General features: G+C 37.0%; 1 protein-coding gene across 1 annotated transcript in view; it reads left to right on the top strand.

Annotated features, from left to right (window-relative positions):
* Nucleotides 1–831: 831 nt before the first annotated feature.
* SORBS2 (sorbin and SH3 domain containing 2) overlaps nucleotides 832–15440 on the top strand; it is a gene marked incomplete at its 5' end in the record, with an annotated part of 78942 nt that continues 64333 nt past the window's right edge. Inside the window, 3 exons of the mRNA XM_082316096.1 lie at nucleotides 832–892; nucleotides 2505–2531; nucleotides 3520–3644. Coding sequence (XP_082172222.1) covers nucleotides 832–892; nucleotides 2505–2531; nucleotides 3520–3644 — 213 coding nt within the window. The remainder of the gene's footprint in view (nucleotides 893–2504; nucleotides 2532–3519; nucleotides 3645–15440) is intronic.

Genomic DNA, 15440 nt, shown 5'->3' with positions numbered 1-15440 from the left:
TGTGACAGAGTTGCTAAAAAGCTAAGTTGTAGGAAAGCTATCTTCTAATAATGACAAAGTATTTCTAAAACAGAATGACAGCTCCAAGTGAGAGAGGAGCAAAGAGTAAGGAAAGGAGTCATGCAAGATCCAGAAGAAAGGTTTCTTCCATTCCTGGTTGTTCAGAGTGATTTTAGATTTCTAGGCTTTCCTTCGGGATGTTATTGGGTTCCAGACATACATTTTTCTCGTCTTCCATTAGATAAAAAAGAAGGGGTGAGGGAGAACAAGGATGTTCCACCAAAACAACAAAAAATTATTCCATCCGTAGTAATTTTGTTTGTTGAGCTTAAAGGATCCAAAAGACTGAACAAAAGCACTTTGTCAGCTGATCAAACATAAGCTTAGTTTATGAATGGTGTCTTTCTAATGCATACAATGAAATGATTTTACAGTGCAGATTATTGATTAATATTACTCTGGAATGCTTAATCCTTCATCTTGATTACTTGTTTTGTTTTACTAATTAGCTATAATTAAGCAGTCTTTCAGGTAACAGAATGTATATGTTTCCCTAGTGGATTAAGTATTAAATATTGCTTTCTTTACTTATTTTCTGTGAGTTTTATTGTTGTTTAAAGCTTGTGAAATTTTACGTATTCTGCTAATCTGCAAAACTTGCAAATTTACACGTTCCTGCAGCAGTTCCCTAACTGCACGCTGATTTTCATGTATGTTTGGTGTATCTCACACTGTGATATGTTGCATGTGCTTGCTCCCTTTGTCTGGGGCTGCTGTCTGTATTGTTTTGTGCTTCCAGATAGCGGTGGGTGTGCTCGCAAACGTGCTGCAATGTCTGTCACATTAACAGCTGTGAAGAGAGTTCAGAGTTCTCCAAACCTATTGGCCTCAGGTATAACCACTAACCAGTGAGATACTGCTCCTGAATGGCTTTTCTATAGTGTTATGCATTCCTGCAATATTACTCTGCAAGGAGGAGAAGGATAACTGTATTTTCTGTTCCACTGACAGGTCTGTTACTTCTACAATGCTCTTTAAAAAGTAATCTTAATTTCTCTCTGCCTATGCTTAGTAGCCATTAATGGAAAATAATTAGGAGGACTTAGGAAAAATCAGTTATTTATAAATTAATTTTGCCTTTGATACATTTTCTGGGTCTCATGTCCCCTGGTTTTTTTCAAGATAGCATAGCATGAACATATGACAAACTGTTTATTACAACTTGCCTTAAAAACTCTTCTCAAAGGAAAAGAATCTGAACGTTGTTGTAAAATGATTGTCAGAAGCCAGATTAACTTTAAAAAAATCATTTATCAAGCATGTTTTCCTAAAAATGTTTAAAACAATAAAAACATGCAGAATATTCAGTAGACAGGCAGAACTGCTTCTTAGCAATACTCATGTCTGGTTTTGCAAAATTAAATTTTAATGGGTATCAGCTGCCCAGATTCAGTGGTGAATTAAGTAGTTGTAGGTATAAATCAGTAAAGAATCTTGAGTGGTGTAGACTAATTTACACCAATCTGAACATGTAGTCTTCACACCAAACAAGTATAATACAGGAAGCTGAATAAAGAATGAGCCAGAAAATAATTGCAAGTTAAAGTCTTTGTTTTGTAGATCCTTTCAAATATAAGACTAATCCCCAGGAATAAGAACTGGTAGAATTTATGAAGCAAATTAAAAATGTGGTTGCTATTCTTTGTAAGGATAGTGGAAGTGTTATTGCGATTACTGTGTGTATGGAAATCTAAGAAAACATTGGGTTCTTATTTCTTAGCAACGCTTCTAACAAATTTTTATCATGTAAGCATGCAATACAAGCCTTTTAATGTCTTGCTTTGTTGCACTTAAAATTAGTGCTAAGGACTGCTCTTAGTACTGTAATTATTGTACATTAAAAATATTTTTAATTTGTCCAGAGATGTTGTAATTTTAGCTTCTTTAGGAGAAAAATCACTAGTATATCTACAAGTAATCAAAAAAACCACCAGAATTTCAAATCTGTTCTGTGCTGGCAGTATGTATGTATCAGTTTCTGTGTTTTGCTTTGAAGTGATGAAGAAAGCATCACACATTCTGGTGTGAAGGGGGAGAGAAAATCCTGACAGAATCTGTAGGCATCTTTCTTGGTTTTGAATTAAACCTTTCCAGCTCATCTTAAAGGAATGTTATTTCTTTTGATATCTAGATTTTAGATGGTAGCATATCACAGTAATTACTGGGGAAAAAAAAAAAAAAAAAAAAGGCACAGCAAATGTTTGTTTATTATTGGCTGTCTGAAATAGTAGTGATTAAATAACAGTAACTCTCAGCACACTATAACTTCTGTAGAACCTGTGCAATAAACATTGCGCAGTTACTTGTGGTCTAATATTCCAAGGTGTGTTTAGGTAACAGGAGGGAATTAGGTAACTGAACAAAAAGACTCCTATATATTTTTCAAGTTTTGTCATCATGTTTTTATTTCTAACAGAAATTAATATTGGATGTTTCTTTTTCAGGGTCTGATTCTCAGTCTCCAGATTCAGGTAAATAAAACACTGTGTTATTTATGCATCAGAGTAATAGCATGTAAGTGAATGAATTATAACAATCTTACATGTATTTGATTTCATTACTCCATACAGCCACATTCTTTAAGGAAAGCACACTGAAATTGTAATAATAATTGCAAGTTGTTAAGACCTCAAATTCAGGTCTTATTTGAAAGCAGCATTTCCTGTAACACGGTATATGTTGTCAGAAAATGAATTGTGTGGGAGAATACAGGTTGCTAATTTGCCACCTTTAGCTTCAGTGGCACTTGCTATTTCATTTTTAGTCCCTTACTCAGGATTGCAAGTTCTGCCCACCCCACTCAGCAGCCTGCTCACATAATGTGTTACTTTTCCCAGCCTCTTACAATATTTTGTCTTCAAATCTGTAACTTGTTGAGGCAGGATAGTATCTCCCTCTATGTTTGGACAATGCCTTGAGGGCTTTTCAGCTCTGAAGATAGAGACAAAACATGGGTGGTTGGTTGGAAAATCAAGCTGTCACTCAGATTTGAAAATGCATTATTGGAACAAAGAATTGGGTGTTGTGGTGAAATTTGGTGAAACTGCCATGACCAACTAACTTTACGTGAGCTGGGATGTTTTTCAAAATCCAGGACAGCTGTGAAGTTCAAGAACCTAATCTGTGAAGGGACTTCAGCCTGCTTTATATAGGGGCCGAAGCACCAACATCTCAAAAGGTTACAATCCATAGCCTGTATGGATGTTGTGGGGAGATATCAAACTGCTAGCAGCAGTATTGTCAATGCTTGAGTTTTCTAAATTTTAAAGATAAATATTTTGTAAAGTGGCAGCTTTAGCCCTGTTCTTATAACCCCCATGGTGATAACAGCAGCAGTGTCAGTTGTGTAGTAGCTAAACTTTTCCACAGTTTGTTTAACAGCTGAGTTGCTATGATGATAGCAATCTAGAGATCTACTAATCACAAAAAAATTCTTTGATTCTCTTTTCCTCACAAAAGCTTGGAGATCTTACAACGATGGAAGTAGAGAGACACTGAACGGAGATGCTAGCAGTTCATCTCTTACAGCAAAAGGTTTTAGGAGCGTGCGGCCAAATCTACAGGATAAAAAATCACCAACTCAGGTAAAACTGAACACACCAAGTTTCATTCTCTGGCATTTGTTTGTGGGTTATTCCTGGGTGATAGCATATATAGATGGGATACCTCTATGGAACATTGTCTTGATGTCTTCCAGATAGTGCGAATCACCTGTTCATATGGGGTGTTACAAACTGTTTCACTGCATAGATAAGGTATACTCCACACAGTATGCATGCCTCCAGGTTAATTATCAGAAATTGCTTTCAATGAACAAGACAGCCAGCTAAATAAAAGTAGGTCATACACAAATAAAAGCTTTCTAGGGGTGTTCCCAGACTTCAAAGAGTACTTATTAATATTTTACACTTGGTAAAATGCAGCAGTCATCAAAATAATATCTGAGGATAAAGGTTTATTAATTATAAGGTAGACAATGTTTCTGCCTGTTTTGCAGAACAATATAATTAGAGCACACTAAAAAAAAACCATTTAACTTGGAAACATATTTATCTGTCAAAAAAAAAATCAACATACCAGCATCAATACTGTCTCTGTTACTATTTTAATTCACAGGTTTAAGAGGCTCTGTGTTTTTTATGTATGTGTGTTACCTGTGAATAATAGCTTGTTATCTAAGATCATGGAGTACATTTTGGCAATTACTTACATTATTCAGTGTCATAATTGTTTTTTTAAAACAAAATGGACTATTATGGGCTCTCTAATGATCCCAGTTTGCTGTGAGCAAATGGAACATCTGGGTTTCTAAACACAAGCTGTACAGCCCTGCACAGCAAAAGGTGGTGGGAACCTGACCAGTTCAATTGCCCAATGAATTGAGCAATGTTGGGATGAAGCCTCTTAAGTTGGTAGTTCCGTTATTTAAAAATAAAGGTCAAAGTGAGTTATATCTCCTGCTAACATTTACTTTCTTTCTGTTTCTTCTTCAATGTTATTTTGCTGTGTGTGGATGCTTTTGGCAAATAAGGCACCTCTGCCACCCCCTAGAAAAGAAAGTTTTCGGAAAGCAAGAGTAACTAATCACAAGAATGAAATTAATCTCCAGGCAGTAACAACTGGTCCAGCTAAACACCTTCCCACAGATACTGCCTATTACACTAACGAGAAGTCTGTCCAGAAGACAATGTCTTCTCAAATATCTAACACAAGTGTGTCCTATGCACAAAAAATCATTAAGCCACTGACCTCAATCTCCAGTGCAGACACAAGCACAGTAGCTGGTGTTAGTACTACTTTCCATCAAGGCCAAAGGCAACAGTCTCAAAAACGTAGGGTATCTACCCTGAAATTAACCCGGACACGTGACCCAGCGAGTAGTGTTCATTGTAATACACAGCAAGAGCTCAAGCCTGTTGAAGTGCCAGTATTTCCACAAAGGCCTGTCTCACCTGCCTGTAACCCTGTGCCTGAGATACACACAGCATCTCTTTCCATTCAGATAGCTCCCATCCCTGATAATAAAGCAGAGCCTGAAATCCAAGAACATCCACCTAGTATTTCTCCAGACACTTCAAAGATGTCTTCAAAGGATTTGGGACAAAAGTCTACAGTTCTTCCTTCTTCACAGGCTGCAGAATGCCATGTGGTATATTTAATTTTTCCATCTTTTATTTTAGATCATTCATGAATCACTTAATAACCCTCTGTTTAGTTCTACTTACGTTATCAAACTTAGACCTTGTGTTTTCTGGGTAAAACTACCTGTCACATGGATCAAAACAGAACTGAACAAAACCTGAAGTTTTTGGAAGGGTATTTAAAAAAAAAAAAATTTAACCCAGCTGAGCTGGAAGGTAGACTTCTTTGGTCCTCTGTGAGCACTTTACGGAGTGCAAATGCACAATAGGAAATTAGTGAATTGTAGGTGATGCATCTGCTTAAGTGGCTCTTCCTGGAGGGGCTTGCATTATAGTGTTATGCTGCCATAGGTGCGGGAAGGATCAAGTATGGATAGAAAAGGGTTGAGTTGGGGGGGTTTCTACAAATGCAGCTCTTCTAGTTTGCTAGGGCCACGAGAAAATGTGTTTTCTCAGTCGGTGCTTTCTGCAAGGCTGGTCACTGCTGTCTCCTGTGTGTCCTATGCAATAGCACTTTTTAAAGAAAATGGGTTGATAAAATCTTTTGTTCAACCACCTCTACATGAGGCATCACAAGGCACTGAATTTTTAAGTCCCTCTGTTTCCCCTATACCTCCTCAGATGAAAATTCTTTGTTAACTATACTGATCTCATCTAGGAGAAAGTATAGGACCAGAGGCATCTGAGCAGGGTTTATCGCCATTCAGAAGGCTACTGAGTCAAATAAAATAAGCCTAGGAGCAATAAAGCAGCAGCAAATACATACTAGGCAAAAGAAGAGCTCTGAATAAACTTTGTCATTTCTACTCTGCTTTACCTAGTCACGTTAAGATTTGTCTATTTAAAAAGTTAATTATTCTAGTACATCTACCAATATACCAGCTTATCTGAGTTTGAAAGCCCTTCAGTTGGAGGTAGGGATTGCTATAGGTCTAGGCATATCTGCCTCAGAGCTTTGTCTGAGCAAGGATCCCATCATGGTGTATCTGTGTTCATCTAGTTCTGTTGAAATCAGTGAGGCTACTCTGAAGTAAATACAGCACAATCTTGCAAACTTAAAGTCCGTTGACAGCCCTGTTGTCAATAGTAGTAACACATCTGCTCTCAGACTGTTGTTCTGTCAAGAGCATCACATTCAACCAGGTCATTACTCTGGAAGCTGCAAGTATCTGAATTAGCTACAGGATTGTTTTACAAGTTGTAATATGTCAGTTCCCCCCTTCAACTCCCAGGTAAAAATTCTGATCAGAACAAAGCTCTGTGAAATTGTATGGCAACAATTTGCAATGCTCCTTTTGAATTCACTCTATTAACAAATGGGAGCACAGAATTAATCACATTTGTCCTTCTCAAGATTAGAGACAAAACTATCATCTTAAACCCTTCTATTAGGCTACATAAAATTTAGAATGTTTTGAGAAAAACAATTTTCTTTATCCTTGAGAAGAACCAGTTTGCTACTTAGTGATTTTTATCAAGAAGCAAGAGCCACGGTAAAGAATCCTGTCAGAAACAGTAATGAAGACTGAGGAAGAGCTTTTTCTGGTAGATAGGGTAGGTACGAAGATTATAGGAAGCAGACTTGCAAGCCTTTTAAATATGGGCATCAAGGGGGAAGGTCAGACAGTAGAACAGGTGTAGGTGTGGCCAATACAATTTATGCCTCTGTTTTCTTTTCACTTAACAATAGTTGTTCAGCCTGTTGGCAATATAACGCATTATATATGGTCAGATAAATCAAAATTTCCCTCAAACAGAAAGTAGTTTTATGACAGCTAATAAGAATTAGAGGAAATACCTTTTTCATGATCCAGAATAATACTCAAACTCTAATCAGAATGACTAAAAATGATTTATCTTCTAGCTACTTTTATTTTAGAATTTTGAAAGTCAAAACACATTTTGCAACTTCTTTTTATTTTAGAATCTGTTTTAGTTTTACTATGAGCTGACAAAAGAAAAGTGGCTGTGACTTGTTTGGCAATTCTACACTTATTTTTCTGCCGTCTCCTTGGTTTCAGCATGTGGGAAGAATGATCAGAAATTTGGCAACTGGGTTTCTTTGAATAAAAAGATAAAAATTTCAGTTGATCACAGGGATCATTAAGGAATGTAGCCAGCTTTTCAAACTGCATCCATTTATTGATCTTTTGCCTGCAAAATTCAGCTGACATCCTCCCTGATGTTCAACTTTGAAATAAATTCTAAACATTAGTATGAAGAGGTGTATCTGGCATCACAATCAAGTCATGGAGCCAGTGGGTTTTGCTACATCTGTGTTAAAATACATACCTAAAACTAGAGTACAAATCAGTATGTGAGGTGGTGTAAAATTCTGCATCAGGTGAGGTCCCAAAGCCAAGATGCAGTGGCCTACAGTTAGAAATAAAGGCTACAGCTATATGTCTAAAAAGATTTCTTTTCTGACTCAGATCTCTGGATGAAATCTTGGAACTGTTCTAGCTAATACCAAAAATTATGATCCCCTTCAGCACCATATCTCATGGTATTTGCAAAGTTCACAATTTCTCTCACATAGACAAATTAATTTTCAGTATACTACACATGATAGTACTTTCATTTTTAAAATTGTTTTAGATTTGCAAGCTCTACAGGACTTTGTACACCAGCAATACTTTTGTATATGCAGATCATAGGTCATTATATTAAGCTATATCCATTATATTAAGCTATATCCATAGGTCATTATATTAAGCTATATCCTATATATAGAAACTCTCAAAAAGCAAATACATTTAGAAAGGCACTGTAAAAACAATCAACTCTCCCTCAGCATCTGGGCTTATGTATGTGGAGGAGAATGAGGTAAGATTGGCCAATCATCACTTCTTAAGAGGTGGTGAATGAGAAATACTGTGCAAGTGTGGGTATCTGTGTGTGTAGGCAACACATACGATGTCACAAAGCATGGGCAAATACAGCTGAGAGAGCTTGTATGGTCCAAGTTCATGCACAGCAGTTTTGCAGTATTTTTTAATGTATCATGTTATATTTGTGCTCCTATTGCACTTCAGAGCTTATCTGCTGAAACTTTAGGAGCAAGCAAAAGTGTGGTATGACTCACCAAGTGACATTTTATAAACGTTCCTACTCAGAGAAAGGTTAAACTCCTTAAAAATATATATGAAAAGAGAAGCATTCAAGTTACTCAATATTAGGTTTTTTACATTATTACAGTCTTGAGAGATGCTGCTGCTCTGTACCATACTGCAGATAAGGGAGAAATAACCTAATCTATTTCAACAGAGAAATTAGTATTTGTTAGTATGAGACCGATGGAGGTAAATCCTGATGTCCAACTTTCTTATAAGAAAAAGTTCTAAACTGATGAAGAATTCTGAGCTGCATCTTCTGAAATAAACACGTAGTGGTTTTATGTTCATTTTGTTCCTGGGTTCGTAAGTGTCCTCTTGTTCTAGATACTGCTCTCTAAAACTGAGGATGCAAAACATTTGCCTTGTTTGAATTCCATGGATGAGGGAACACTTGGTTTAGTCCTTGTTTCTGAGTCGGTTTATCTAATACATTACTGTTTGTTACGTATTGACAACACATTGAGTGATGTAGGAGGGAGAGAAGACAGGTTTCAATGTTTGGGGACAGATGGCAAGCAAAGAAAATAAAGCACATAATTTTCCTTTTAAGTTCTGTATCACTAGTGTGGTTTTGCACAAGGGCTGAACTCCACCTCCTTATACTGAGTTTAGAATAAGAGGGCTAGGTAGTAAAAATGGGCATAGGAATATAACTTGCAGCATCAGTTTGGAGATTTTGACATCAGCTTTTAACAATTAAAAATAGAGGTATTTTTACCCATTTTTGTAAGTGTATGGGTGTAATTTGATTGTTGACTACTAAACTCTGCTATGTATTAACAAAATGAGTTTATTCACTTATCCTGAATCTCCTTATCTGTGTCTTGACTGTTGAAGCAAGGCCAGCACTTTGGTGTCATTAGTGATCTCACATCACTCCCCGCAGATCTTGCATTAAAATGATAGATTTTGAAAATGGCTGGTTTTGAAACCCATACTAGGGTCACATGTCTACTTCATGTGAGTTGGGTAGTAACTGTGTTCTTCAGGCCTGACATTTTACTTTTTGATGGAAGGTAAACATTTCTAAGGACCAGCAGAAGCTGCGCTTGAGACCTTCAGTTCACTTCAAGACTGTGATGACATTTATCTCTCTCTCTCAAGCGTTGCTCCACATCCAAGAGAATTATGTAGTCCAACTAGTTTTTCATCATTCTAATTGATTAAATACTTGTTTGGCATTTAATCCGCCTGACTTCTCCTAGCGTTTCTTGCGCTGTAACAATTACAAACCTAATCTGAAGCACACTGAATGAAACTGGTATTAAAAGTTTTCTGGAATGCATTCAGCCTTGTCCTTCTCATATTTTTCACAGTGATGAAAATATGGATTAGTAGTAGACAAACGTATCTGTTTAGTTTACCAACACTCCATGTTTTTTAAATGGTGTGACCAGTTTTCGAAAATAATGCTGTTTTAAATCGCCATTTCAGCCACCCTTTTCGCAGAGTGATGGTTGTACCTATGACAGAGTTCTAGAACCAGGCAGAATATTCAAGTTTTACTCTACAAAGCTGAGAAATTTCATGTTGGGAATCAGTACCTAGAATTGCTGCATTCCTTCTACCCATGTTGTAAGAATAAGAACTTTATATTCTTAAGAATGTGATGCAATCAGCTATTATTTGCCAAACACAATGAATTTAATTCTTTGAGAACTCAGTTTCACTAGCTCTCTGGATGCACCCTGAATATCTGTTCTTGTGTTGTCCATCCCTTGTTTCCTCAAACATGCAGGCAATTTTGTCAGTTCAAAGCCAGGAGGCTTCCTAGGTTTCTCAAGTCTCCAAAATTTCCTGTTATTTTAACAATTTAGAGATCAATTTACATATGTTGGCTCAGTCATATGTAACTTTTCCTCTGGGGATGCTGAGAGGATATCTGGTCTCAAGAACTTCAGAGCTTCATATTGGCTCTGCCTCATAATTGCATTATGATCTCCTGGTTCATGTCTTTTGCTGGAGATCTTGAATTATGACATAGATGATGATATTTGTCGTGAATAACAGTCCTGTCTTCCCTTTATGTATCTGTAAGGTGAAATTACTGTTTCTTATATCTTACTGTACGTAACTGCACACATCTTAAACCCCTGATACACTATGCTGTATAATAGGCTGTTTCACATCTTCATATGATTGCTTTTCATTAGCATATTTTAAATGGTATTCCATTGTTCTTTTGAAGTTTCCATTGGCAAATTAGTTCTCTCTAAAACTCATATCTCCTTTTACAGTCATACACTCAATTATTGATTTTCTGATTAAGAAGTAGTCTGTTCAGATTTACTCTATGGAAAGATTATTTTTTTCCCCCAGATGTAGATTTTAAACATTGCTGTGAATAAGGTTTAGATTTGAAGCTGTTTGACTAAGTTTTTTCACTGTTTTAACTGCAGATTTTAACAGCAGCTTCTGGCTATTTTTATGTACCCCAGAGGTCCAGTAATGCCAAAGACTCCTTTTGAACCATTTGGAACAAGTGATGGATATCTGTTCACATGCTTAAGATTCTTTCTTTTCTGAAATGCTTATTCATAGGGATGGTCCCATTGACTTCAGTAAGGTTATTTGTGTAAATTCTAGTTGATCTCAGCAAGAATTATGGAACTGGACCCTCAGTGACCTCTCATAAGTAGCACAATCTGAGTTGTGTTCCAAGTCTTCCACAAGGGCTTTAGAAGATATTTTCAGATTTTGGATTAAAATGCCAAAATGGCATTTTAATCTGATGGCTTGAAAGATTTTTTGAATGATTAAAGACATCTACCTATTCTGAGCATAGGAAATAACCATATTATTGGTAACAATGTGGTATCTGTGAGTAAATGTTACTTTTTAAAGTAGTAATTACTGCATATCGTATCTTACTGTCCTCTATTTTACATAAATTTAAAATCCCAAATGCCCTTTCCCTGCAGCTATCCCAGAGTTCCTTAGGCCTATCAAAAGTGAAACCATTAGTGCTGGCTGAAGTAGGCAGTATTTTAACGTATTTCGGGAATTGATTGAAAGCTTGCGGCTAATAAGCAGCATAGAAGATTTGTGCAGCTGTTTAACATAGATTGGATGCCAACATGTTTTCCATGTATCTTTAATTCAAAAAGAATTTGCAGATGCAAAAAGCCGGTTTCAGGACTAATTTAAACCCAGTGTCCTGTGACTGATTTGGAATAACAGAACATAAAGCTCATACATTGTGTGGCAGTTTTCAGAAGCACTCTTATGAGGACGTTCCCTTATACTTTTAAGGAATTATGCTGAAGCCAAACAACTAGCATGTTTTGTTTCAGTATGAAGTCATCCCTGTCCAGTTCTTGTGCTCCCAGTCTTTGTTGTTCCTCAGATTTATACCAGTTACCCTAACAATCCTTGTGTCCTCTAATGTTGAAAAGGCTCCTATGCGTACACCTTATCCAATAGGCTGACAGGGTGCTTCCAGGGTGCTTGGAAATTCTAAGATCATTCAAACATTTTTATTAGAGAGGCAGTGGAGAAGATGTATTCCGTCACAAAAGGCAAAAAAGTCCACAACCTATTGCTTGAGGATCACATGAACATTCAATATTAGTGTTGCCATTTAGCTTGCAGTCTTGCCCATCTGTATATTACAGTAAATTTCAAAATTATACCTGTCATTTGACAAAAAAGAGAGCAACATTTACATAGATCAGACTTGCAGGTCCTTTTTTCCTTTTACAAACAAAATGAATGTGATGTTCTCTATCCTCGTATTTATGTAAAGCATAAAATAGTGTGAATCTTCTCAATGCACAACTGAGGTCATTAATATATGCAGTACATTATGAATATTCATCCCCTGCACACTATGGTTTCTGGCTTTGCTTCCACTAGTATTTGATGCATTCATTTCTTTTATGTTTTCCTACTTTAATATAGAGTGTGGTTGATTTATTTCCTAATCCATGTGAATGTGAACTTCCTCAGGCTGCTGAAAAACTTACACTTTTGTAATTCTTCTACACACAGCAAGAGGCAAAGGAAAAAGGTTTTTATTCATTTGGTAATCTGTTTCTTTTCTTATTTTTTTTCCCTCAAATCTCAGCTTGGAAACCAGAAAGTAACTGCCCCTGTGATGGAGGTAAATGCTTCACAGACACACAGACAAACAGCAACAGAAGCTTCTCCACTGCCTCTTCCTCCTCCTGTGGTACCAGTTAACAGAGCCTCTTTCTCACCAGACAGTGGCACCCATCTAGTACCATATTCTTTGCCAACGCTTGATGATTTTTTGCCTTCACGCTTTTATAAAACCCCAGCCCTTTCACAATTTTCATATAAATGCCCATACCTAGCTTCTGAAAGTATTATCCACAGGAATGAAACAGCCTCTGTAAGCACAGATTCTGCCATGAGTGAGTGCTCCTCCTGCACAGTGAGTGAGTCCTCCACAGCCATTCTAGATGAGCTGCAGACTTGTAGCTATGATACTACTGACTGCTCTGAAACACCTTCCCCAACCTTGAGCCAGATGTCTGCTGTGTCAGATGGCACCACCTTAACCAACACTGCTGCCACTTCTCATGTAATTATGCTTCCTTTTTTCCTCCTCCATTTTGTTCAAACAGGTTGTCAAAGGGGAAAAGAATTCAAACTTGTCTGTTATCCCATTTCACAGACAAGTATTCCGTTAGTAGTTTTCTGTGTTCATAGTCTGACAGCATGTTTTGCAACAGTTGTTTAAAAAAAATCATTGATATAGCAGATTTGGTAATAGGAAAACGATACTAAGTTGTTGTACAGTTGTAGGGTCAGCTAAGGTGTATCAAACACTTTGCTTAAAATAAATGAAAATAAATTCAATAAATATCTGTTCCAAATGCATTAAAAGCAAGCCGTCTGTAGAGTTTGAAGACATTTGTTTAAAATACCGTTAGCAACATACAGGTTTGTGGAGTTTGTAGCCTCTGGGCTACCACCAGTTTTGTTTTATACTGAGGTACAGATTTCAATAATATAACTTGTAAATTCATAGTAAATGTTGACAATATTTAACACAGTTTTTTCCCCAGCCGTGACCACTGACTGCACGAAACTTGTTTTTCTCTCCTCTAACTAACCTTTTGCTCTCCTAAGCACAGTTTCTTATAGGAGTGGACTTCAAAAATAATCTTGTAGTACCCAAGTGTCCTGTTACTTTTCTCTTGGTTAAGTCGAGGAAAAAACAGCATGCAATTAAACATTTTATATGTACATTCACTTTTCTGTACCTTAGTACACTCATATATGGGTGGAAAGAAGGTATGGAATTTGGGTCAAATCCACAACACTTCTTATTTCTTTTGAGATTATCTGCATGATTAAAATGAGTCAGAACAAAGCCTTCATTTAGATTGAGCAATTCATTGCTAAGTTACAGAACAGAGAGATGTACTGAGACCAGCGTTTTACTGCGTCACAACAGTTCCAACTTTGTACAAATACTTCAGCATGCTATCATTTTCAAGTCTGAAAAGAACAAACAGCGTATATATTTTTAAAGTTTCATGTATATTTTATAAAAGGTATTTTGAGCCCAAACTTGCACGTAGTCACCTGGAAAGTCAACGATCTGTTGTCAGTGCTCTGGATGCTATTAAAAAAAATAATATTAATAACAGGCATGTAAAAGCTGTCATTCCTAACTCTTATAACACAGCTCTGAAACCTTTTGTTGTTGTTGTTGTGTTGTTTTGTTTTAAATAATCAATACTGTGAATCTGCATACAGCCTGGCAGTTGTAACCAAAGATACCATAATCTGGTACATGTAAATAAGGCACAATCACTACATGACCATTTGCTAGCTATGGGAAGTATGGAACATTTATATTTTCTTCTAACCTACTTCTAAAATAGTCAGCTAACTGTATTTTGTTTTCTTTGAGTACAATTTTTGTAAGCTAAAGTGAACAGTCCTTCCTTCTTTCCTTTTTTGGATAGTCTCCCTGTAGAGGAATATGTCATGTTCAGGTCTGACCACCACTTTCTCTCTTAGATAAGGCAGGAATGAGTATAACAGTTGTTCACCATTAATGGACAAAGAGAAAGGATGAGTCTCCCACCAAAGGACAAATATCCCCAAACAGTCCTAAGAGCTCCACAGACGTTAAACTGCTGGCAAGACCCACGTCTGCAGTGTAGAAAAGTCTTCGTCTCCCATCCTCTGTAGAGGAGGGCCAGATGACTATAAATGTATCCGTGAAATGAGAAGATGGTGGGAAAGCTGGTGGCACACACACGTGTGCTGCTAGTGGCTCTACTCCTGTAACAATCTTCATTCTCAAAGGAGACTCCTGTTGGTTTTGTAGATGAAAACTGCTGAGAGAACAATAAAAGCAATAAAGGATTGTGCTATCCGGCACTGTGCCCACATAAGATGGAACCACGCTTTCAAAGACATTATGTCCACATTCGGGATGTTTGTTTAATCTTGAGGTCCTTAATGAGAGCTTAGGCAAAAAGGTTTTACAGCGGATCTTCTGAGAAGAAGAAACAGCATCAGGAAGAGCTGAATCAACAAAATTGTAAAATATTCCAGGCAAAAGGCAGAGCTAAACATAAAACTGTGGTTAATTGGCCATACTTTTAGTTACAGATTACAGCTTCTCTGAAAACCTGAAGTATGAGAATTGTAATTCTTATTTGGACTTATGCTTAGAATTGGAGTTAAAATCGGAGAACAACTGGTTTTAGAAACGTTTTTTTTTCTGATTCTATTCCAATTATGAACATTTCCCTTATAAAGTAATTTTCATGGGTTCTTTTTGGTTTTGTAGTTTAAAATTGTGGAATCTAATGGAAACTTGGAAATGGAAGTGCACATTAGATGTTGCCTTTTCCCAAGTTCTGGGACTGTCTCGAGTTTCGAGAATTGATCCAGACTATTTCACCCTAATTCAGTGTCTTGAGGCCAGGGGCATGCCGTGCAGCGTTGTTGCACAAAACTGCTCAGACATCTGTAATGGGACCTCTTTCCCTTTGCTGCCTACCTCAGCAGAGCGAAAGTTAGAAAGCAGCTCCAATCCTAAATAGATGCTTTTCTCTGCTCTGATTCAGCTGCTCTTTCTGATGCTCAGGCAAATTAAAGGAAGTTTAAACCTGGTACCTAGAAGAAATCTTTA

The sequence above is a fragment of the Platalea leucorodia genome, assembly GCF_965183815.1.
Source record: "Platalea leucorodia genome assembly, chromosome: 6".
Classification (NCBI taxonomy): Eukaryota; Metazoa; Chordata; class Aves; order Pelecaniformes; family Threskiornithidae; genus Platalea; species Platalea leucorodia.
Note: the sequence above shows the minus strand (reverse complement) of the source record. Positions and strands in the feature narration are given on the sequence as shown.